The sequence below is a fragment of the Myotis myotis genome, unplaced genomic scaffold (assembly GCF_014108235.1).
Source record: "Myotis myotis isolate mMyoMyo1 unplaced genomic scaffold, mMyoMyo1.p scaffold_m19_p_7, whole genome shotgun sequence".
Classification (NCBI taxonomy): Eukaryota; Metazoa; Chordata; class Mammalia; order Chiroptera; family Vespertilionidae; genus Myotis; species Myotis myotis.
This window is the reverse complement of record NW_023416379.1, coordinates 53280407-53303368: the sequence shown is the minus strand read 5'-3', so window position 1 is coordinate 53303368 and position 22962 is coordinate 53280407. Positions and strand designations below refer to the sequence as shown.

The window sequence follows — 22962 nt, the reverse complement described above, 5'->3', positions numbered from 1 at the left end:
CCCAACCCCCCACCAAACGGGCCCTGCTCTGTGTGTGACAGGGTACATCCTATCTAAAAAAATGGTAATTAGCGTACGTCTGCTACCCTTCCCATTCGCTAATCAGAAAGATATGCAAAATAACTGCCAGCCAAGATGGCGGCCAGCAGCCAGGCAGCTTGAAGTTAACATGAGACTTGCTTGCTTCAGTGACGGGGGACTCCAACGTTCCCCGCCTGCCACTGCTGGCCTCTGAGCTTGCAGTTTGAAACATTGTTACAAGTATAGAAGCTAAACAAAACCCCAGAAACCTGCTTTCAGCGAGCCCGGATCTCAGAGCTGGAGTTGATACAGTGTTTCGATTATAGAACACAAACAAACCAGATACGTGCTTTCAGCAGCAGAGGCCTCAGAGCTAGAGCCAGAGCTAAAGCTGGCCCAGAATAAAAAAGAAAAAGAAAAAAAGGAGCAGTTGGGAGCTTCAGTCACCCACCAGCCTGAAAACAGCCCTCAGCCCCTCACCCAGACTGGCCAGGCACCCCAGTGGGGACCCCCACCCTGAAGGGTGTGTAACGAGCTGCAAACAGCCATCATCCCCTCACCCAGGCTGGCCAGGCACCCCAGTGGGGACCCCCACCCTAATCCAGGACACCCTTCAGGGCAAACCAGCCAGCCCCCACCGGTGCACCAGGCCTCTATCCTATATAGTAAAAGGGTAATATGCCTCCCAGCACCGGGATCAGCGGAGCTGAGAGGCCTCCCGGCACCGGGATCAGCGTGACAGGGGGCAGCGCCCAAACCCCCTGATCGCCCTGCACTCTGTGTGTGACGGGGTGGGGCCACAACCTCCCTATCGGCCCTGCTCTGTTCGTGACAGGGGAAGGAGCCCCAACCCCCTGACTGCCCTGCTCTGTGCCTGATAGGGGGGAGCTCCCCAACTCCCTGATCGCCCTGCGGCTCTGTGTGTGACAGGGTGCAGCGCCCCAACCCCCCCCCCCCCAAACGGGCCCTGCTCTGTGTGTGACGGGGTAGAGCAATAACCTCCCCATCGGCCCTGCCCTGAGTGTGAGAGTGGCAGTGCCCCAACCCCCTGATTGGCCCTGCTCTGTGGGTGATAGAAGGCGGCGCCCCAACACCCCTCCATGGGCCCTGCTCTGTGTGTGATGGGGTAGAGCCATAACCTCCCCTTCGGCCCTGCCCTTAGTGTGAGACTGGCGGCGCCCCAACCCCCTGAAGGGCCCTGCTCTGTGGATGATAGAGGGCGGCGCCCCAACCCCCTGATCCGCCCTGCTCTGTGTGTGATAGCGGGGAGCTCCCCAACCTCCTGATGGGCCCTGCTCTATGCATGACAGGGTACGGAGCCCCAACCTCCCTAAAGGGCCCTGCTCTGTGCATGACAGGGGGCAGCGCCCCAACCCCCTGATTGGCCCTGCTCTGTGCATGACAGGGTACGGAGCCCCAACCTCCCTAAAGGGCCCTGCTCTGTGCGTGACAGGGGGCAGCGCTCCAACCCCCTGATTGGCCCTGCTCTGTGCGTGACGGGGTGGCGCCGCAACCTCCCCATCGACCCTGCCTTGAGTGTGACGGGGCGGTGCCCCAGCCCCCCAATTGGCCCTACCCTGAGCATGACTGAGGGTGGCATCGCAACCTCCTGATCCGCCCTGCTCTGTGCATGACAGGGGGCAGCGCCCCAACTCCCCAATCGGCCCTGCTCTGAGCCCGACCAGGGGCTGCACCTAGGGATTGGGCCTGCCCTCTGCCACCCGGGAGCAGGCCTAAGCCAGGAGGTCGTTATCTCCCGTGGGGTCTCAGACTGCGAGAGGGCACAGGCCGGGCTGAGGCACCCCCCCCCCGGAGTGCACAAATTTTGTGCACCGGGCCTCTAGTTAATCTATAATGATACAATCAGATCAGTGGTCACCTGAGGACTGAAAGGGAAAAAGGAAAGGCAGGGGAAGGAGAATGATTTCAAAGGGGCACTGGGAAACTTTGGGGGTGATGATTTCAGAAATGTAAGAATATCAAAATTTATCAAATTGTATACTTTATATATGTACACTTTTTTCTATGTTAATTACCTCAATAAAGCTGTCAAAATTTTAAGGGCAAAAGGAGTAATCTAAAAGATTAATCAGTGGCTCTAAATTTGACTCTTCTTCACTAATCACTGAAGTACTTTCATCAAAATCAGCTCTACTATGGGCAAAAATATTTAAATAATTCTTCACAAAACTGATTTACTTCTTCAGCAGAGATATGCAAAAGCAAATATAAGTCACTGTTCACAAACACCATATATTTTATATGTTGATGGTTATTTGCAGATTTTTAGTGAGTTCTGAATAAGTGAACTACATCTAGGAAAAGTATACTGGAAAATGAACAATCATACCTTGATTTGTGCAAAGGGTCTTTCATAACCTCCAACATAAAGAAGTCCAACATTCTGAGGAAGCAACCTACAAAGAAATAAAATGCATTATTTTAAAAATACTCTTAAATGTAAGGTTGCATAATCATCAAAGTTATAAAATAGATTAAAAATAAAACATAGTGAAAAAATGAATATCTATGCAATTACTGTCTTTTGGACAATTATTGCACTATGGGATAATAACCAGCAAAGAAATAATTCTTTTTTTTTTTTAATCCCCACCAGAGGATAGTTTTTCATTGATTTTTACAGAGTGTGAAAGGGAGAAGAGAGACAGAGAGAAACATTGATGTGAGAGAGACACATCAATTGGTTGTCTCCCACACATGCCCCAACCAAGGCCAGGGATTAAGCCTACAACAGAGGTATGTGTCCTTGACCAGAATCGAACCCAGAACCCTTCAGTCCGTGGGCCAACACTTTATACTGAGCCAAACTGGCTAGGGTAAGAAATAATTCTTATACTTCAGAAAATAGTGGATACATGTTGAGAATGAAAACATAAATGTAGAGCAATCTAATATATCACTAATTCTAGGAAAATTACTACATAGTGTCTCTGTGGAAGCATTAAATAAAGTAATACATATATTTAAAAATACATAAGGATTCAACTCAGAACACACTCATTGTATGTCTGTACTTTGCACTATAGAAAATAATACAATCCTAAATAATTAGGTCCCAAAATCTAACAGGAAAACCAGACACATAAATAATTAACCCTAACAAAATGTGGCCTCTAATAAGTGCTATTTATACAGGTATTTGCCATTACAAAGTAGTGAAGTAAGAGGAACTTACTATGGAGGGAGCTGAAAACGTTTAAATAGGTGGGATTTGGGCTTAGCTTTGAAGGGTGGGTAAAGCAGAGGGAGAAATTAAGGAAAGTTCTGAGAATGTAGAAGACAATTTTAATTAATACAAAGAGTAGACAAGTATGGCTGGAGTAAGGGATAGTTTAGTTGGAGATGAAAATCCAAACAAAGTTTGGAATGGACCATGAAGAATGCCAAATGCCCTATCTCCATATAAGCAATATGAAGTCATATTTTATAAGATGTACTTATTTCTTATAAAAATAATAAATGCACATGAAAATAAAAATCATACTATATAGAGCTTAGGAAAAAAAATAATGGTTCCCTTCCCTCCATCATCCCTCCCTTTCTATTCCTACTGCAAAGCGGTCAATCATTCTAAACTGCATGAAAACACTGTGAATGAAGAAATACCGTCATTAGAACTGTACTTGTGGAATGGTGCAAGGTAGGAGAAGAGCATACTTAAGTATCCCTGTGTTTATTTCACAAATCTTTTCCTAATGGACACTGTGAGTAAATAGACACATCAGACTTAACACTGTTCTACATAAATACAAAAAAAATTTTTGCCTATACCCCTGCCCAAAGTAACTAGGCCAACATACATCTTCTCAGAATCTAGATAGTGAAAGTTAATAGCCTTTTATATTACATAAAAAAGTATCTCTCAGATGAATGTAAATTCTATTACATCAATCTGAAAACTGAACATTGAATAGTATCTAAAGTGAAAAAAAAATAACTGCAAACTCAAAACAATCAAATGGAAAATTCTCAGTGTACCGTATTAGTCTAATCATAGAAAATTTGAACACATGATTATCATAGCTGTCCTTTTAAAGTTAGCTAATGACTTCAAAACCCTACTTCAACAATTCCAAGGTATGCATTTATTCATATTTAAACTTCTCTGAAATTATAATTCCCCTGATACTCAATGGTGCCTTATAATCATTGTCACCAGGTGATGCTGTGAGGTGGCTGTGTGATTACCTCCCACTGACTCAGTTTACTAACTAAGACTAAGAAAGCACACTCACAAAGCACCTTAGACTTTATGAAATAAGGTAGATATTCAGTCTCCTGGGAACAACCTATGTTCCCAGACATTCTTTAAAGGCCTACAAAGCATTAACGGCCACTAAAAGAATGTTAAAAGCTGATAAGCACAATCTGAATTAAACCAATTTAGCAAAAAACCACTTAAGTTTAGAATATAAATGATACTTATAATAATTCATTTTAGCATGTTGCTGAAGGTTATAAACATGACAAAAAACATTTTTTGTTCACTGGATGCAAGTAGGAAGCATAGAAAATGTCCCCAAATCTCAACTGTGAAATGGAGAATTCCTTAGCCATCAACTGATAAATTAATTCAACCAACAAAACTTTAAATCTCTCACAAATCATTACTAAATGTAACAGTGGCAATTTATTTCCTATATAACAAATATTCACAAAAACCTTGATAAACCCCTCTTAGAAGTATGAATAGTCACTGTTCATACAAGTAGATGCTAGAAAAAGAAATGAATAAAGTAGGCTGACATTTAAAACTCAGTATGCCTCTAATTATTATGCATATGCATTTCAGGAAATGTGCCAAAATACTAGTATGCCCCCCTTCTTCTAACTTGCCTATCAATTAACCTTTCCTAAACAATAAATTTCTTAAATATATCAATTACATACCACATATATATTTCACTTTTTAAATACTGTTCTTTCTCATTCATGTATCTATTATTCCTCACCATAGATTATATTACCACCACCATTTGAGTGGGTTTTAACATGTATCATAATTTAAAGTCCTGCTTGCATAAAATACTTTGGGAACACAAATTCACATTTTTAAGATGGGAGATTTCTTAAAATGTTTTTACCTTTCAAAAACTTATTTTGCCAAATTGTATATATAATTATTATCAAACTAGAGGCCCAGTGCACAAAAATTTGTGCACTTGGGGGGGAGGAGGGGGTACCTCAGCCCGGCCTGTGCCCTCTCGCAGTCTGAGACCCCTCGGGAGATAACGACCTGCTGGCTTAGGCCTGCTCCCGGGTGGCAGAGGGCAGGCCCAATTCCTAGGTGCAGCCCCTGGTCGGGCTCAGAGCAGGGCCGATTGGGGAGTTGGGGCGCTGCCCCCTGTCATGCACAGAGCAGGGCGGATTGGGAGGTTGTGATGCCACCCTCAGTCACGCTCAGGGTAGGGCCGATTGGGGGGTTGGGGCACCGCCCCCTATCACACTCAAGGCAGGGTTGATGGGGAGGTTGCGGCACCACCCCGTCACGCACAGAGCAGGGCCAATCAGGAGGTTGGGGTGCTGCCCCCTGTCACGCACAGAGCAGGGCCGATCAGGGGGTTGGGGAGGTCTCCCCTGTCACCCACAGAGCAGGGTCAATCAGGGGGTTGGGGAGCTCCCCCCTGTCACCCACAGAGCAGGGTGGTTGAGGGCTGGGGAGCTCCCCTGTGTCATGCACAGAGCAGGGCCCATCAGGGGGTTGGGGTGCCGCCACTGTCACACTCAGGGCAGGGCCGATGGGGAGGTTATGGCTCTACCCCATCACACACAGAGCAGGGCCCGTGGGGGGGCGGGAGGGGTGGGGCGCCGCCCTCTATTACCCACAGAGCAGGGCCGATCAGGGGGTTGGGGCGCCGCCACTCTCACACTCAGGGCAGGGCCAATGGGGAGGTTATGGCTCTACCCCGTCATACAGAGCAGGGCCCGTGGTGTGGGGGGGTTGGGGCACCGCACCCTGTCACACACAGAGCCACAGGGTGATCAGGGGGTTGGGGAGTTCCCCCCTATCAGGCACAGAGCAGGGCTGATCAGGGGGTTGGGGCGCCTTCCCCTGTCACGAACAGAGCAGGGCCGATAGGGAGGTTGTGGCCCCACACCCTGTCACACACAGAGTGCAGGGCGATCAGGGGGTTTGGGCACTGCCCCCTGTCACGCTGATCCCGGTGCCGGGAGGCCTCTCAGCTCCGCTGATCCCGGTGCTGGGAGGCATATTACCCTTTTACTATATAGAATAGAGGCCTGGTGCATGGGTGGGGGCCAGCTGGTTTGCCCTGAAGGGTGTCCTGGATTAGGGTGGGGGTCCCCACTGGGGTGCCTGGCCAGCCTGGATGAGGGGATGATGGCTGTTTGCAGCTGGTCACACACCCTTCAGGGTGGGGGTCCCCACTGGGGTGCCTGGCCAGCCTGGATGAGGGGATGATGGCTGTTTGCAGCTGGTCACACACCCTTAAGGGTGGGGGTCCCCATTGGGGTGCCTGGCCAGTCTGGGTGAGGGGCTGAGGGCTGTTTTCAGGCTGGTGGGTGACTGAAGCTCCCAACTGCTCCTTTTTTTCTTTTTCTTTTTTATTCTGGGCCAGCTTTAGCTCTGAGGCTTGGCTCCAGCTCTGAGGCCTCCGCTGCTGAAAACAGGTATCTGGTTTGTTTTGGTTCTATAATCGAAACTCTGTATCAACTCCAGCTCTGAGATCCCGGCTCGCTGAAAGCAGGTTTCTGGGCTTTTGTTTAGCTTCTATATTTGTTACAATGTTTGAAACTGCAGGCTCAGAGGCCGACAAGGCAGGCAGGGAACGTTGGTTTCCTCCATCACTGAAGCAAGCAAGCCTCATGTTCAGTTTAAGCTGCCTGGCTGTCGGCCGCCATCTTGGCTGGCAGTTAATTTGCATATTGCCCTGATTAGCCAATGGGAAGGGTAGCGGTCGTACGCCAATTACCATGTTTCTCTTTTATTAGATAGGATAATAGGCACCATTTTATGATGAAAGGGTACTTGTGTATAACACAGCAATCACATTTTAAATGCCCAGAGTAAGGCATTAATTCAGCACTGATAAATGCATGTATGTATATGAATATGTTAAATTGGAAACCCTGACTCTTTTAGTATCAGGTAATTGTTTTGCCCTTAAGTTACATGAACATTAACATAACCTTTATACAAAAGCTAACAAGTCCCAAAATATTTGCTTATAATTAAATGTTTCTATAGTGTGGCTTCCAAATAAGCTATTTTGGGCAAGTAGTAATAAAAAGGCACTGTTGGGGGGTAGGAGTGGAGAGAATCTATCAGGACTAATGTTCATTTTGCTTCAAATTCCCAAGTACAAATATAAACAAGTATCTATACTGGGAAGAAAGTCACAAAATTATTTCCAGAAAACCTCCTGATATAAAGGAAAACTAAAACTTGTCATGTAATCAAATAAACATTATGTAAAAGAGCCTCATTCATCATAAACTAATGCTCTATCAGATATGGAAATAATGCTTTAAAAGGAAATTGAGTCTAGAACTATTTCAAACTGAAAGTTAAAGAAAAGGGTATCTTTAAAAAAATAAGAATGAGCTAAATAACTCAAAATGAACTGCAACAAAATACCTTGAAAAAACATATGGTATCTCGAATACTGACTTACATAAATCTCACTTTTTAGCCAAAAAGCAAGTTCTCCAAAGAGCAGGCTACATATAATATATCTACCTGTAAGGAGGGTGGGGTGGGGGAAGACAAAATGCATGCACTCAATATGGGATCAATAGTGTCCTTTGAATTTGAGAAATGCATATTATTGAGAAGACCTACATTCTTTGAGACTTCCAGTACAATGTAAGTAAAAGCAACATGTGCCTTAGGCTCAGAAAAACTTGGATAAGCTAATGAGTGAATTAGTATCCTTAGAAACTTCCATAGCCTACTCTATTCTGCTTTGCTTTCTAGATCCTAGAAAGCATAACACATGATCTAAACTTTTGTTAAAAGAAACAACAACAACAAACTACCACCATCACCAATAACATGTTTAAATAATATGTGTGCCAATAGAAATAAACTAGCTGCAAATGATGTTTGGTTAGGTGAAATATGTATGGAGTGAAATAAATAAGACTGGAGAATCATAAATAATAGAAAGCTGAATCATTTTTGCAAAGGTATATAAAAAGAAATGCTGAGCTACCAATATTCAGAGAATACCCTATCTTACATCACACACAAAAATCAACTCAATGGATTAAAGACTTGAATGTAAGACCTGAAACCATAAAACTCCTAAAAGGAAGCACTTCCAGCCAAGATGGTGGCATAGATAAGCAAGGTATTGCCTCCTCCCACAACCACATCATAATTACAACTAAACTATAGATCAATCATCATTCTGAATCACCTGAAATCTGGCTGAATGGAAGTTGTACAACTAGGAAATTAAAAAAGAAGCCACATGGAGACCGGTAGGAGGGGTGGAGATGAGGAACAGGCTGGCCCCACACCGACACACCCATATGTGGCAGATAATCTTGGCTGCAGAAGTCCACCCTGAGGAGAGAGGGAACCCAATCCCACATCAGGCCCCCAAGCCCAGGGTTCCAGTGCTAGGAGAAGTTCCCATAACTTACGCTGTAAAAACCAGTAGGAATGGAGGCTGAGTGAGACAGAGGGCTGCTGGAGTCCCAAGCAGTTCCTCTTAAAAGGCAGACACTTACTCAGACACACTCCCTCTGAGCTCCAGTGCTGGGACAGCAGCTCAAAAGGGATATACAGGGAGGAACTGAAGTGTCTGGCATGACAGCAGGAATTCAGGGGCAGCTTTCTCCCAGACAAAAGTGCTGGAAAAGGCCATTTGTTCCTTTGATGAGCCTTACTCCCATATAGCCTAAAGGCAGGCACCATATCTGACTCTCCATCAACCTGATTCACACTGTCTACTCCACCCTGGTGATTCCCAGCGAGCAATCCTGCCCTACCAAACTTTCAAGCCCACCCAAGCTGTTTCTAGTGGCTTTTCAGATTTTCCTAAAATCTCTCAAACAGCAACATCTGGACATGGTTCGTAGCTTGGCCTCTTCTAAGCCCAGCACAAATAGCAGTCATCTGCAGATCACTTTGTAGCTCAAGCTGGTGGCCCTAGACAAAACACAAGTGGCAGCTGACCTTGACCTGCACCTCTCAGGGGGTACCAGAGCCAACTTCAGACTACGTCAAAACACCACCCAACCACCTCCACAGCAACTACTCAAGAGGTGAAGTCAGCAGGCACCAGAGCTCAGCTGAAGTAAGTCTTGCTCTGTGGGGTAGACACCAAAAGCAAAGGCAGCAAAAGCAAGCAAGCAAATAAACAAACAAAAACAAGTGGGACTACATCAAACTAAAAATCTTCTGCACAACAAAGGAAATCATCAACAAAATGAAAAGGGAACTACTGACTGGGAAAAAATATTTGCAAATCATATATCTGATAAGGGGTTAATAACTAAAATATATAAAGAAGTTACATAGCAAAAAATAATAATAAATAAATAAATGAACAGATTAAAAAATGAATAGAGGAACTAAAAAAGTATACAACTAGCCAACTGGTACATGAAAAGGTGCTCACATCACTAACCATCAGGGAAATGCAAATCAAAATCACAATGAAATATCACCACTTCACAACTGTTAAAAGACAAAGGTAAGTGTTTGCAAGAATGTGGAAAAAATGGAACCCTTATGCACTGTTGGTGTGGATGTAAATTAGTGCACCCATTATTAAAAACAGAGCTACCATTTGACCCAGCAATTCCACTTCTGGACATAAATCCAAAGGAAATGAAATTACTACCTGTAAAAGATACCAACACCCCCATATTCATTGTAGCATTCTTTATGATAACCATAAAAAAGGAGGAAATCATATATTTTGCAACAACATGGATGGAACTTGTGAGCATTATGCTAAATAAAGTAAGACATACTAAGGTAAATACTGTATGACCTCATCTGTATGTGTAATATAAAAAACGAACTTATAGAAACAGAGACCAGATGGATGGTTCCAAAGGTTGGTGGAGGTGTGGGGAGTGAAAGTAGCCAAAGTTACAAACTTCCAGATATAAGATAAATTAAATGTACAGCATGGTGACAAGCGTTAACAATACTGCATTGTATATCTAAAAGTTCTCATCACAAGAAAAAATTTTGTAACTACATGAGGTGATGAATTGTTAACTAAACTTACTGTGGTAATCATTTCACAATTCTTTGTTTATACACCTTAAACTAATACAATATTATATTTCATCTAGAGGCCCAGTGCATGGATTTGTGCACCGGTGGTGTCCCTCAGCCAGGCCTGCACCCTCTTGCAATCCGGGACCCCTCGGGGGATGTAGGACTACCTGAGGGATGTAGTAGTGCATGAAGCAGCAGGTGGCCAGGGAGGAGCCCGAGCCAGGGCCGGGCACCGCTCCCCCTCATCCCGGCCCCACTGCACCTGCCACTGCTGCCGCTCAATAGCGCTGCCGCAGAGGCGGGAGAGGCTTGTGCAGCTGCGCTCGCCAGCCATGGGCCCAGCGTCTTGTGCCCATTGGTCAGCTGAGCAGCGCTCCCGCTGTGGAAGCACACTAACCACCAGGGGTCATTGTGCGTCTGCCCCCTGGTGGTCAGTGCGCATCATAGCAACAGGTCAAACAGTCAACCGGTCGAATGGTCGACCAGTAGCTTAGGGTTTTGTATATATAGATTATATCTTAATAAAACTGAGGAAAAAAGAAATACTAATTTTCAAAAAACATTATTCAGATACTGTAAGAAGCCACCAAGTAAAAGAAATTTATAACATGTGCATTATCTCCTAAATTGAACACACACATAACCTAAGGACCTGGCAATTCCAATTTAAGGTATGTACCCAACAGAGTGTGTGTGCATGGTCTAAAACACACAAAAAATGTTTGGCTATTATAGCTGACCAACATAGTACTACAATCCATCCAAAAAAAATTATGTTTTGTGTGTGTGTGTATTTACATATATATGCATATATATGTATATACATATATGTATATATATGTGTGTGTGTGTGTATATATATATATATATACATGTGTGTGTATATATACACACACACACACACACACACACACACATACAGAGAGAGAGCGCGCAATTAAATGAATTCCACATCATGGATGAATTTCAAATTCACAAGACTGAGCAAAAGAAGTAAGGTAAAACAGGCAAAACCAAATCCTACTGTTTGGAGATGCAAATCTAAGTAATAAAAGTATAAAGAAAAGCAAGGAAGCAAACCACAGAAGTCTGGATAGTGGTTCTCTCTGGTGGGAGGAAGAAGTTTGTGAATCAAAAGAGGCATGCTGAAGGTATCTAAGATGCTATTTCTTCCTTGTCCTGAATACATGTGTGTTGCTTACATGAAATTTCATTAAGCTGTACATTTGTGTTTTGTGCACTCTTCTATATGTCTATTATACTTCATAATATAAAAGGTCTTAATATAAAAAGCACTAAGAAAAAAAACAACATAAGCAATCAGTAAGATTGCTCCTAACTTAGGTGTATAATATTAATTGCTACATTAACATTTTAATATTCTTGTATAAATAGATGAGTATTTTAGGAGATAAGCTACTAGGGAATCCAAAAGTCACTCATCCCCTTCTTTGTATAGGAACTATATGTTCTATGGCATAAATATAATCCTATGGCATAAATATAATATAAAAACACAATACTCACATATCTAGGCATAATGGTTTTAAATACAAAGGCATTAAAATTGAAAAAAATAATCATTACATTAAAAATGTATAGACAAATTTTCCACTCCCAGGCAAGACAGAGTAACAAGGACTATACTAGACCCTACACTGGCTAAACAACTAAATACGCAGGGTGATATAACCGTTTTCAGAAATTGGACACGAGGCAGCACAGGTCAGTGGTACCTGAGAGAAGGGAAGCAATGAAATGATTGCTACCACTGCCCCAGCTTACTTACTACCTGGCTTTTTAAATCACAATGCAAGGGAGAATCCAGGCATATAAAGTTTAAAATATTAACCACCTGGTCCTCTAAAGAAAAAAAATTGCCAACCCCTACCCTAAAGAAATGAAAGAATATGTCCACAATAAGACTTGTACCCACTTTCACAGGTGCTTTATTCCTAATAGCCCCAAACTGGAAACATCCCAAATGTCCATCAACAGGTGAATGGATAAGTAAGTTGTGATCTATCTATACAATAAAATACTACTCATCAATACAAAGAAATGAACTACTGATACACATATAAATTTAATATGGAAAGAAGTGCTGGGGGCCAGAGGAAGAAATATTGTATGCTTCCATTTATATAAAATTCTAAAAATTACTACTTCCATTTATATTAAATTCAAGAAATTACTCCTCAATAAAGCTATAAAAAATGTACAAATTTCATTTTCCAAATTCTGTTAATTCTATTAGAAAAAGAAATTTTACAGCTGTTCATAGGCCATACAGTGAACTAAGTCGATGAGTAATTATAAACTGATCCAGCCTGACCATTCCCAATGGACATTTGATTCATTATTTGAAGAACTGACTGTGTAAAAACAGAGCTGAATAGGTTGGAAGGTGGATTTTAATAGGGAAATCATTAAACACACATAATTCTCTGCCTTATTTGTTATCTAATGATCTCAAGAATTATTATATGGCTTACTTTTACCTACAAAAGAAGAAAGGGAAGAACTATTTATATGGGGGTTTAGCCTCAAATCTAAATATCTGGAATCCCCCAAATCATCAGCATATCCATAAATTTTAATCACCCTGATACTGACCCCACGACGTATGTGTAAAGCACACTTGTTAAAAGGTTAAATGGAGTAAAATTTTCTTTCTCTGTATTGGGAGATTCTGAATCTTATTTTTCCCTCTATTTTTGTTGTACAAGCTCCGTGTATACTTCGAACAAGAATTTGACTGTGAAGTCTTCTTTTCCCCTGGGAAAATGTAGGAACATTAAGAAGCTGTTTCTGCAGAAAAAGAAGTACAAAAGATGCCTTGGAGAATAGAAACAGAAATTTAAACTAAGCGAATGTAATTCACAATTCAACTTTTTTTAGTCTAAATTATAGCACCATGTCACATGTTACCAGCTATTTCAATAATAGCTATGATCAATCAAAAAGAAAAAATGTTGTTTTATACAATCACAGACCCAGAATGACTGAGAGTATTATATTCTATGTTGAAAAGAAATACTGCAAATCTGAATTTCAGCTTCATAGAAAGCTCCACAATGCTGACTGACACATGAACTAGGCAAAAATACAGAGAACTGCCCAAGTGTCTCACTGATAGAATACACATTAAATTGGTCTTCTCTTTGCTATCAATTTTAACTTGAATACTCCTCTAGTAAATACTATATATGCATCCCTTTTCTTAAAATATGGCTTGTGTAGCAATTGAATTATTATTCATTCATTGCTAGGCATGTACTAGCTATCTTTATTTTTTAAAGTAATTAATTCTTTATCTTTTTCATGACTTTATTTCTAAACTAGAGACCCAATGCACGAAATTCCTGCACAGGCAGGGTCCCTAGGCCTGGCTGGTGATCAGGGCTGATCAGGGCCTTCCGGCTGCCGACCGGGGCCTTCCTTCTGGCTGCCGGCTGCCAGCCAGGGCCTTCCTTTGTTCCACACTGCCCCCTGGTCATCAGCGCACGTCATAGCAAGTGATAGAACTCCCAGTCTAACTCCTGTGGGGACACTTTGCACAGTACCCTTTTGTATATATATATATATATGAATCAGCCTATTTTGAGTTAGCCCAACAGATTGTTCCTGCCTTAATTGAATCATTATATTCCATTGTTCAGAGTAACTGTTGACTGGTTGTAGTTTTTCAACTCCTTAAAATAACTTTTTACCTAGCTGAATAGTTCATGTGAAAGAATTTGAACTATGACAATTCATTTTATCCTTTATTTTGATATCTGTTCCAAGCACATTTATGTATAACTCATTAATACCAGAACTATTTTTTAACTACTTCAAATTTAAAAGAGACTGATTATACTTATCTTTGATATATGCCTTGCTCAACTAACAATTAAAAGTCAACAATCCTGGCCCATGTGGCTCAGTTGGTTGGAGCGTCATCCTGACACACCAAAGTTGTGGGTTTAATCCCTGGTCAGTGTACCTACAAGAATCAATCAATGAATGTATAAATAAGTAGAACAACAAATCGATGTTTCTCTCTCTCCCCCACCACCCCTTTGTCTCTCTCTCTCCTTCTCTCAAATCAATCAATAAATTTTTTAAAAAGAGGGAGGAAAGCAACAACAAAGAAGGAAAATTAGGTCAAACCTCATTCATCTTGGCTCTCCCTCACCTTCTCCCTCTATGGAAACTGAATCATTTATTGTATACCATTGATTTATAGTCTATGCCAGATTCTAGACCAGGAACCAGAGACCATCCCTGCCCTCAAAAGTTCAAAGCCTTAAGGAGGCAGCATATTTGAGTAAACTACAAGAAACTAACACAAGCTGGCAAATTCTATTACAGACCCACATGAACTATGTACAGCAGTCATCTTGTGACTACTACAGACATTAAACCCTGAGAGTTGAGGCTTACACGTTAAGTGCAATCTCAAGTGCTGCTTTTTAGAGAATTCCTTTAGATACATTATGACTCAACACTGGAACAACTAATAACAGTATTTACATTCAAATGCCATGAAGCATCATCATATAGCATTTTATATTATAACTAGAGGCCCTGTGCACGAAATTCGTGCACGGGGGTGGGGGGTTCCCTCAGCCCCGCCTGCACCCTCTCCAATCTGGGACTTCCCTTCTCACAATCTGGGACCGCTTGCTCCTAAATGCTCACCTGCCTGCCTGCCCGATCACCCCTAACCACTCTGCCTGCCGGCCTGGTCACCTCCAACTGCCCCTCCGCCAGCCTGGTCGCCCTTAACTGCCCCCCCTGCAGGCCTGGTCTCCCTTAACTGCCCCCCTCTGCTGGTCTGGTCACCCTTAACTGCACCCCCCTGCCGACCTGGTCACCTCCAACTGCCCCCCCCGCCGGCATGGTTGCCCCTCACTGCCCCCCTCTGCCGGCCTGGTCACACCTCACTGCCCCCCCTGCCGGCCTGGTCACCCCACACAGCCTGCTGTCCGGTCATTTGGTTGTCTCTCACTAACCCCCCTGACGGCCTGGTTGCCCCACAGAGCCTGCTGTTCAGTCGTTTGGTCGCCCATCACTGCCCCCCCGCCAGCCTGGTCACCCCACGCAGCCTGCTATTCAGACGTTTGGTCATGCCTCACTAACCGCCCTGCCGGCCTGGTCATAGGCAGCCATCTTGTGAGGGTGTGAGGGTCAATTTGCATATTACCTCTTTATTATATAGGATAAATACACTTTATAGCTTCCCTCACATTAAAAAAAATAACTATATGGAATCCATCATTCTCTTCCTAATTTTATTAGAGGAATATAGTCATTAATGAAGAAGAAAATGACAGTGGCCTTATTTAAATAATACTAACTTACCTTCTCTTGTTAAGCTTACTGTGCACCCTCCCCAGCAAAATTCAAAACTTATATTGTCAAGCAAAAGATCCCAAGATCACGAAACTTACATAAAATTTTAATTAAATGGAACAGTCCTTGTTCAATTAGGGAATGGGTAAAAACTGTTTCTCAAAAGTTAGTTCTATGAAATATGGGGTTGCAAACTAAGTCAATTCCTAACTGACATCACATTTTTCTAATTTAGAGAGGCTTTGATGGCAATCCTTTTCCAAATCATGACAAATGCTATATTGTCTAAAGCATTCACACCCTCTCCAAAGCACAAAAGGCCTTTGAGGCAATATGTATTATGTTTTATGTTGGAATAATAAACTCTATCCTCAAAAATATTATCTTTTGAACAACCAAGATGGCGGCATAGGGTATATACCTGTATGTGCCACTCCCCACAACCACATTAAAACTACAACGAAAAGACAAAACGGCGATCATCCAGAACCACGGGAAAGCTGGCTGAGTGGAAGTTCTACAACTAGAAGGAAAGAAAAAAGCACATTGAGGCTGGGTAGGAGGTGCGGAGGCACCAAGAGCAGAGGTACGGAGGCGCGCGAACCGGGCTGCTCCTGGGTACACGGGAAGGGAGATAAAAGCTCCCGACTGCACTGACCTCATTTCCGGCAAGTCTCTAGGGACCCAGACTCCTACGGGGAGAAACTAGACCAGGGGTGGGCAAACTTTTTGACTCGAGGGCCACAATGGGTTCTTAAACTGGACCGGAGGGCCGGAACAAAAGCATGGATGGAGTATTAGTGTGAACTAATATAAATTCAAAGTAAACATCATTACATAAAAGGGTATGGTCTTTTTTTTTTTTAGTTTTATTCATTTCAAACGGGCCGGATCCGGCCCGCAGGCCGTAGTTTGCCCACAGCTGAACTAGACTGTCTGGCATCGGGTCGGAAAGTGAGGGTGGCTTTCTTGCAGAACTGCTCACAGGTATCATTGTTACTATGGGGGCGCGGGACTCAGGGACACAGAGACACTGAGACGGAGACACTGAGACGCAGAGATGCGCGGAGTCGCGGAGACGGCTGACCACAGCCATCACTGTTTGCTCCGCCCCGGTGATTCTCTGAGACCCCACCCCACCCAACCTGTGCACAGCGGCACAAATGAATCACCTGCCCTTTTGCAGCGTAACCTAACAAACTGCAGCTGGGTCAGAGAGCTCTAAAATTTCCAAACCCCAAACAAAAAGGAGAAATCTGCAGATCTTGTGGTAGCTCCTGCTGGACGAACTCACACAGTGGTTGAATTTGCACCTCCTTGGAGATTCAGAAGCCAGTCAGTGTACCCAGTGGTCAGATACCAGATTTCAACTCCTCACATCCATAAGTGACACACTCAAGAGGCAGACTCAATGAGCACCAAAGCCCCACTGAAGCAAATCCTGCCCCAAAAGGGTGTCTCCAGCACAGCAGTTTTTCCACTATAGACACAGCGGGTCCTCACAGCCAATTGGGCTGGAGGTCATTTCCTCCCAGGAATACCAACAGCATTCAAGGCTTAACTACAACAGGACTGTGCACCCAGCCCACGGAGGGGTACACCAAGAGTGTCCACCTCAGATGATTGGGAGGCTGAGCCACTGGGCCCAGTGGGACACCTACCACACAAAGCCACTCTGTCAACACAGGGAAGCGGCCAAGAAGCAGAGACAAAGAAACATGTCACAAATGGAAGAAACAGAGGAAAGCAGATTACTGGATTTGGAGTTCAAAACCACAGTTATAAGATTACTCAAGAATCTTCTACAAACCTCCGAGGAATTTAGTGAAACCTTCAAGGATCTTAATGAGAATGCCAAAAAACTGGAAAAGGACCAGTCAGAAATTAAGCATACACTGACTGAAATAAAGAATAATATACAGAGATCCAACAGCAGACTAGAGGATCCCAAGAATCAAGTCAAAGATTTGAAATACAAAGAAGTAAAAAAAACACCCAACTGGAAAAGCAAAAGGAAAAAAGCATACAAAAATATGAAGATAGTGTAAGGAGCCTCTGGGACAACTTCAAGCATACCAACGTCTGAATTATGGGGGTGCCAGAAGAAGAGAGAGAGCAAGATATTGAAAACCTATTTGAAGAAATAATGACAGAAAACTTCCCCTACCTGGTCAAAGAAATAGACTTACAAGTCCAGGAAGCAAAGAGAACTCCGAATAAGAGGAATCCAAAGAGGACCACACCAAGACACATCATAACTAAAATGCCAAGGACAAAAGACAAAGAGAGAATCTTAAAAGCAGCAAGAGAAAAACAGTTAGTTACCTACAACGGAGTACCCACACGACTGTCAGCTGATTTCTCAACAGAAACCATGCAGGCCAGAAGAGAGTGGTAAGAAATATTCAAAGTGATGAATAGCAAGAACCTACAACCAAGTTTACTCTACCCAGCAAAGCTATCATTCAGAATTGAAGGTCAGATAAAGAGCTTCACAGAAAAGAAAAAGCTAAAGGAGTTCATCATCACCAAACCAGGATTATATGAAATGCTGAAGGGTATTCTTTAAGAAGAGGAAGAAGAAGAAAAAGGTAAAGATAAAAATTATGAACAACAAAGGAACAACAAATACATTTCTATCAACAAGTGAATCTAAGTCAATAAAAAAATCTGATGAACAGAATAAACTGGTAAATATAATAGAAGCAGGGGCATAGAAAGGGAGTGGACTGAAAATTCTCAGGGGGAAAGGGGTGTGAAGGGTATGGGAAGAGATTGGAAAAAAATCTTACACCTATGGATTGGACAGTGGCCGGGAGTAAAGGCATGGGGTGGGGTGGGAACCAGGTAGAGGGGAGCTATGGGGGGGGAAAAAGAGGAACATCTGTAATAATCTGAACAATAAAGGTTAAAAATATATATATATATATATATAGTTATATTTTAGTGAAAGACACACACAAAAATCAAGCTGCACAATTCAATGTATTAAGTTGAATGCACAGAAGGACCAATGGACTCAGGTGCAAGGGATCCACCAAGTAGGACTTCATCCACCAGTACATTTTACTTCTTTCTCATCTTTTTTTCAGTAATGTATTTGAATTGATGCCATAGCAATACATTTTATAATGGTTGAGATTTTTCTGGACTAGATAGATGCTCCAGGAAAGGCAGGGTAGGGGAAAGAAGGCAGCATTTCAGATTGTGCAATCCAAGGGCTCTGTTCTATGCCACAGTGATGAACTATTTCTTTTAAATTCTCTTTTTGCATCACTGGATACAGGAGGGTTTCTGTATTCAGCACAGTTCCTCCTAGTTAACTGGTTACCTCACTGACCCCTGTCCCAAGGGTAGCAGTTCTGCTTTCTAGGGTCACCCCTAAATTTCAGAACGTGCATTTTTGCTTGCATGCTGAGATCTGCTACTATTAGACACTTCCACACATGCTTATTTTTCCTCCTTCCCTGCCCTGGTAACTATTGCCTAATGTCAGGTGTCAGCTTTGGCCACGGAGACTCCAGCTCTAGCTTCTGGACTTTAGGACTGGTGCCAACCTTCAGTTAGTCCATTAGTGCTGGTGCTTTCTGAACTCTATCAGCACTCTGGCCCTTTGGAGCTTCCCAGCATACTCTAGCAGAGTATGTAATCTGGCTTTGCATGCAGATTTGCAATCTGGATTAATCAGTGGTTGTTACCATCCCACTATTACTTTAAGACCACCACATCTACTCATCACTGTATAGACCAGTATGAGGACTAAGAATTATATAATATAAAAAGTGGGAGTTGAAAACTCTGTCGATGGAAAAATTAAAACTGACAACTACCTTATATATATTAAATTTGCTGTCAAGTGGTTAATTTGTCAATGGAGAAATGAAATCCAACTGTCAACCAGTTATTTCATCTTTTACAGTAAAACTGGCTAATTAGTTATGCTGCAAAAACGCTTGCAGTAAAGATATTAATTGGTGAAACTACCTAGAACCTGTATTAAATATCAAGGTTAGCCATAACCGGTTTAGCTCAGTGGATAGAGCGTCGGCCTGCGGACTGAAGGGTCCCAGGTTCGATTCCGGTCAAGGGCGTGTACCTTGGTTGTGGGAACATCCCCAGTGGGGGGTGTGCAAGAGGCAGCTGATCAATATTTCTCTCTCATCAATGTTTCTAACTCTCTGTCCCTCTCTTTTCCTCTCCATAAAAAAATCAATATATTTTTTTTAAAAAAAATAAATAAATAAATAAATATCAAGGTTATTATTGAGATAATTAACTTTTATTGTTATTGTACTAAGTCTTCGAAATCTGGTGTATGTTGTATACTACCAGCACATCTCGCTTCAGACTAGCCACATGTGCCTGGTGGCTACCATACTGGAGAGCGCAAATAAAGAGTAAGCAAACCATCTGTTCACTTAGAGATGTGACGTGAACACAATTTCTCAAAGAACTCTGCTGAAAAAGGAAAACAATTTTGCTGCATCTCAAGGGGGAACCTGTTGTACCCATTGTAGCCAAAAATGGAAAGTAACTGCTTATATACTTCCTGCCCCTGTGAAAACTGCCAAACAAACCAGAATAGGCTTGAGCCTGGACACCGTTCTGGAAAATTAGAAGATGGAGATAATATGAAATAAGTAAATCCAGAGATCACACTCTCTTTGTAGAAAAAGATTCTATACTAATCTTATCTGTTTGATTGAAAACAGACAACGTTGTCATTTGGGTAACTTAAAATTTTATAATTTACAAGATATACACATATACATATGTCTCATTACTTATAATTCTGATTTGGAAACATCTAAAACACTTTAGCAAAAGTATATTTTGACAATCTATAAAATCCAGCATATATGCTCATACATTATGTATTATAAGAAATGTATTTATGGTACAGTAGTACTTTTTAACATGTATTACTGGTTCCATATTAATAATAAAAGCTTGCTTAAAGAACAGACTAACCTTTGGGTAGTAGTTTATAATCTACAGACTCCTTCCACACACATTATATCTCATTATAACAATTTTACGCAATGGGCCCTATCAACTTACTTTGGATAACTATTAACCTGGTATATCCTAATTAAGTTAACAGGTTTCATGTAAAATGTTCATGCAGAGAATCAGTCTGTAACACTAGGAGACTTAAATTAAAATTAAGAATTGTGTGTTGAGGGGATAGAAGGAGGTAAAGGGGAGAAATGGTGATGGAAGGAGACTTGACCTGGGGTGGCAAACACACAATACAATATACAGATGATATATTGTAGAACTGTATACCTGAAACCTGTATAATTTTATTAACCAATGTCTCTTCAGCAAATTCAATTAAAATAAAATAAAATACATTAGAAAAAATTGAGAACTTTTAACAAATACTTCAACATAGTGATCTTACCTGTAAATATCTATATGGATCAACTACTAAACAGACAGGTTATATGAACCATTCATTAGTTCTCTCATTCATCCATTTATTAATTTTTTGAGCACCTACTAAGTATCAGGCACTGTGATTAGATTAGACATCTAGATGGTATTTTATCAGAATGGAATTTATGCTTTAAAATAACTGAGCAATAAGACTATACTTTCAGGGATCATTTCTATAGTTTGTTACTAGAGAAGTTTCTCTGATCATGTAGAGCACCCAAAACCACGAGGAGGAGGTGCAGCGTTCTCTCCTGAGCATGAAGCCAGCTTTTGGTGTTGCTTATGCAACTGCCATTAGCCACTGATGATCATTCTTCTCTTCCTTTGGGAGAGCAAGACGGAGGGCGCAGTCTGAGTGGTTTTTTTAAGGTTCAAATAAAGCTTTAAAAAATAAATAAAATAACTAAGCAATAATTATCTCAACTTTCATTATGGGAATTAAAAGATTACTGGGAAAACAAAATCTTAATAACCTAACAAGGTAAAGAAAACTAACTATGAGCAGAAAATAAAACAAAAAAATATATTATTTGAAAGCCCAATGAGAAGCAGGCTGAAATAGAAACAAAATCAACATATCCATATTTAAAAACCAAATATCAGAAAGGGGTCAAATGTTTCACTTGTCTTCAGGAAACTGAATTCAATTCAAAGCATGTACTTGAGAACTGGCAAAGTGTTAATTAGGTACTGTGGGGGTCAAGTTAACAGCTCACTATTATACAGGGCAAAATATTACACACACACACACACACACGAGGCCTGATGCACAAAAATTTGTGCACTTGGGGCGGGGGGGGTCCCTCAGCCCGGCCTGTGCCCTCTTTCAGTCTGGGACCCCTCGGAGGATGTCCACCTATTGGCTTAGGCCCACTCCCTGGGGGATCAACATCCCTCTGGCAGCCTGGCAGCCCTTGGGGGATGTCCACTTACCAGCAGGGAGCAGACCTAAGCTGCAGTCGGACATCCTTAGTGCTGCTGAGGAGACGGGAGAGGCTCCCGCCAGCACTGCTGTGCTGGCAGCCATCAGCGTGGCTTGTGGCTGAGCAGAGCTCTCCCACTGTGGGAGCACACTGCCCACCAGGGGACAGCTCCTACATTGAGCATCTGCCCCCTGGTGGTTAGTGTGTGTCATAGTGACCAGTCATTCCCAGTCGTTTTGCTGTTAGGGTCAATTTGCATATTACCCTTTTATTATATAGGATAGAGGCCTGGTGCACGGGTGGGGCCGGCTGGTTTGCCCTGAAGGGTGTCCTGGATCAGGGTGGGGGTCCCCACTGGGGTGCCTGGCCAGCCTGGATGAGGGGATGATGGCTGTTTGCAGCTGGTCACACCCCCTTCAGGGTGGGGGTCCCCACTGGGGTGCCTGGCCAGCCTGGGTGAGGGGCTGATGGCTGTTTGCAGGCTGGTCAAGCCCCTCCCCCCAACCCAGTGGAGACCCTCACCCCATGGACGTTTGGCCAGCATGGGTGAGGGGCTGATGGCTGTTTTCAGGCTGGCCACATTGCCTTTAGGGTGAGGGGTCCCCACTGGGGTGCCTGGCCAGTCTGGGTGAGGGACTGAGGGCCGTTTTCAGGCTGGCCAAGCCCCTGGCAACAGAAGCTCCCAGCGTCTCTTTTTTTTTCTTTCTTTTTTTTATTCTGGGCTTTATTTACCTTCTATAATTGAAACTTTGTAGCCTTGAGTGAAGCTCAGAGCCAGCCAGGGCGGCGGGCGGGAAGCATGGCTTCCTTCATCACCCGGGGCAACCCAAGCCTCCTGCTCACTCCAGCTCCGTGGCCACAGCCAGCTGAAAGCAGGTATCTGGGGTTTATTTATCTTCTATAATTGAAACTTTGTTGCCTTGAGTGAAGCTTAGAGCTGGCTGCGGCAGGCGGGAAGCTTGGCTTCATCAATCACTGGAGCAACCAAGCCTTCTACTTGCTCCAGCTCCG

At 42.9% G+C, this 22962-nt stretch overlaps 1 protein-coding gene and 1 non-coding gene across 7 annotated transcripts in view; one reads left to right on the top strand and one right to left on the bottom strand.

Annotated features, from left to right (window-relative positions):
• Positions 1 to 22962, bottom strand: part of RNGTT (RNA guanylyltransferase and 5'-phosphatase) — a 247124-nt gene that overhangs the window by 44854 nt on the left and 179308 nt on the right. For all 6 annotated transcript variants that reach the window (XM_036316268.1, XM_036316270.1, XM_036316267.1 and 3 more), the window contains one exon: positions 2372 to 2438. In XM_036316268.1, coding sequence (XP_036172161.1) covers positions 2372 to 2438 — 67 coding nt within the window. The remainder of the gene's footprint in view (positions 1 to 2371; positions 2439 to 22962) is intronic.
• On the top strand, positions 21177 to 21388 carry LOC118660918. Its single transcript, XR_004969088.1, has one exon. It is a non-coding gene; the product is annotated as a small nucleolar RNA U3 (small nucleolar RNA).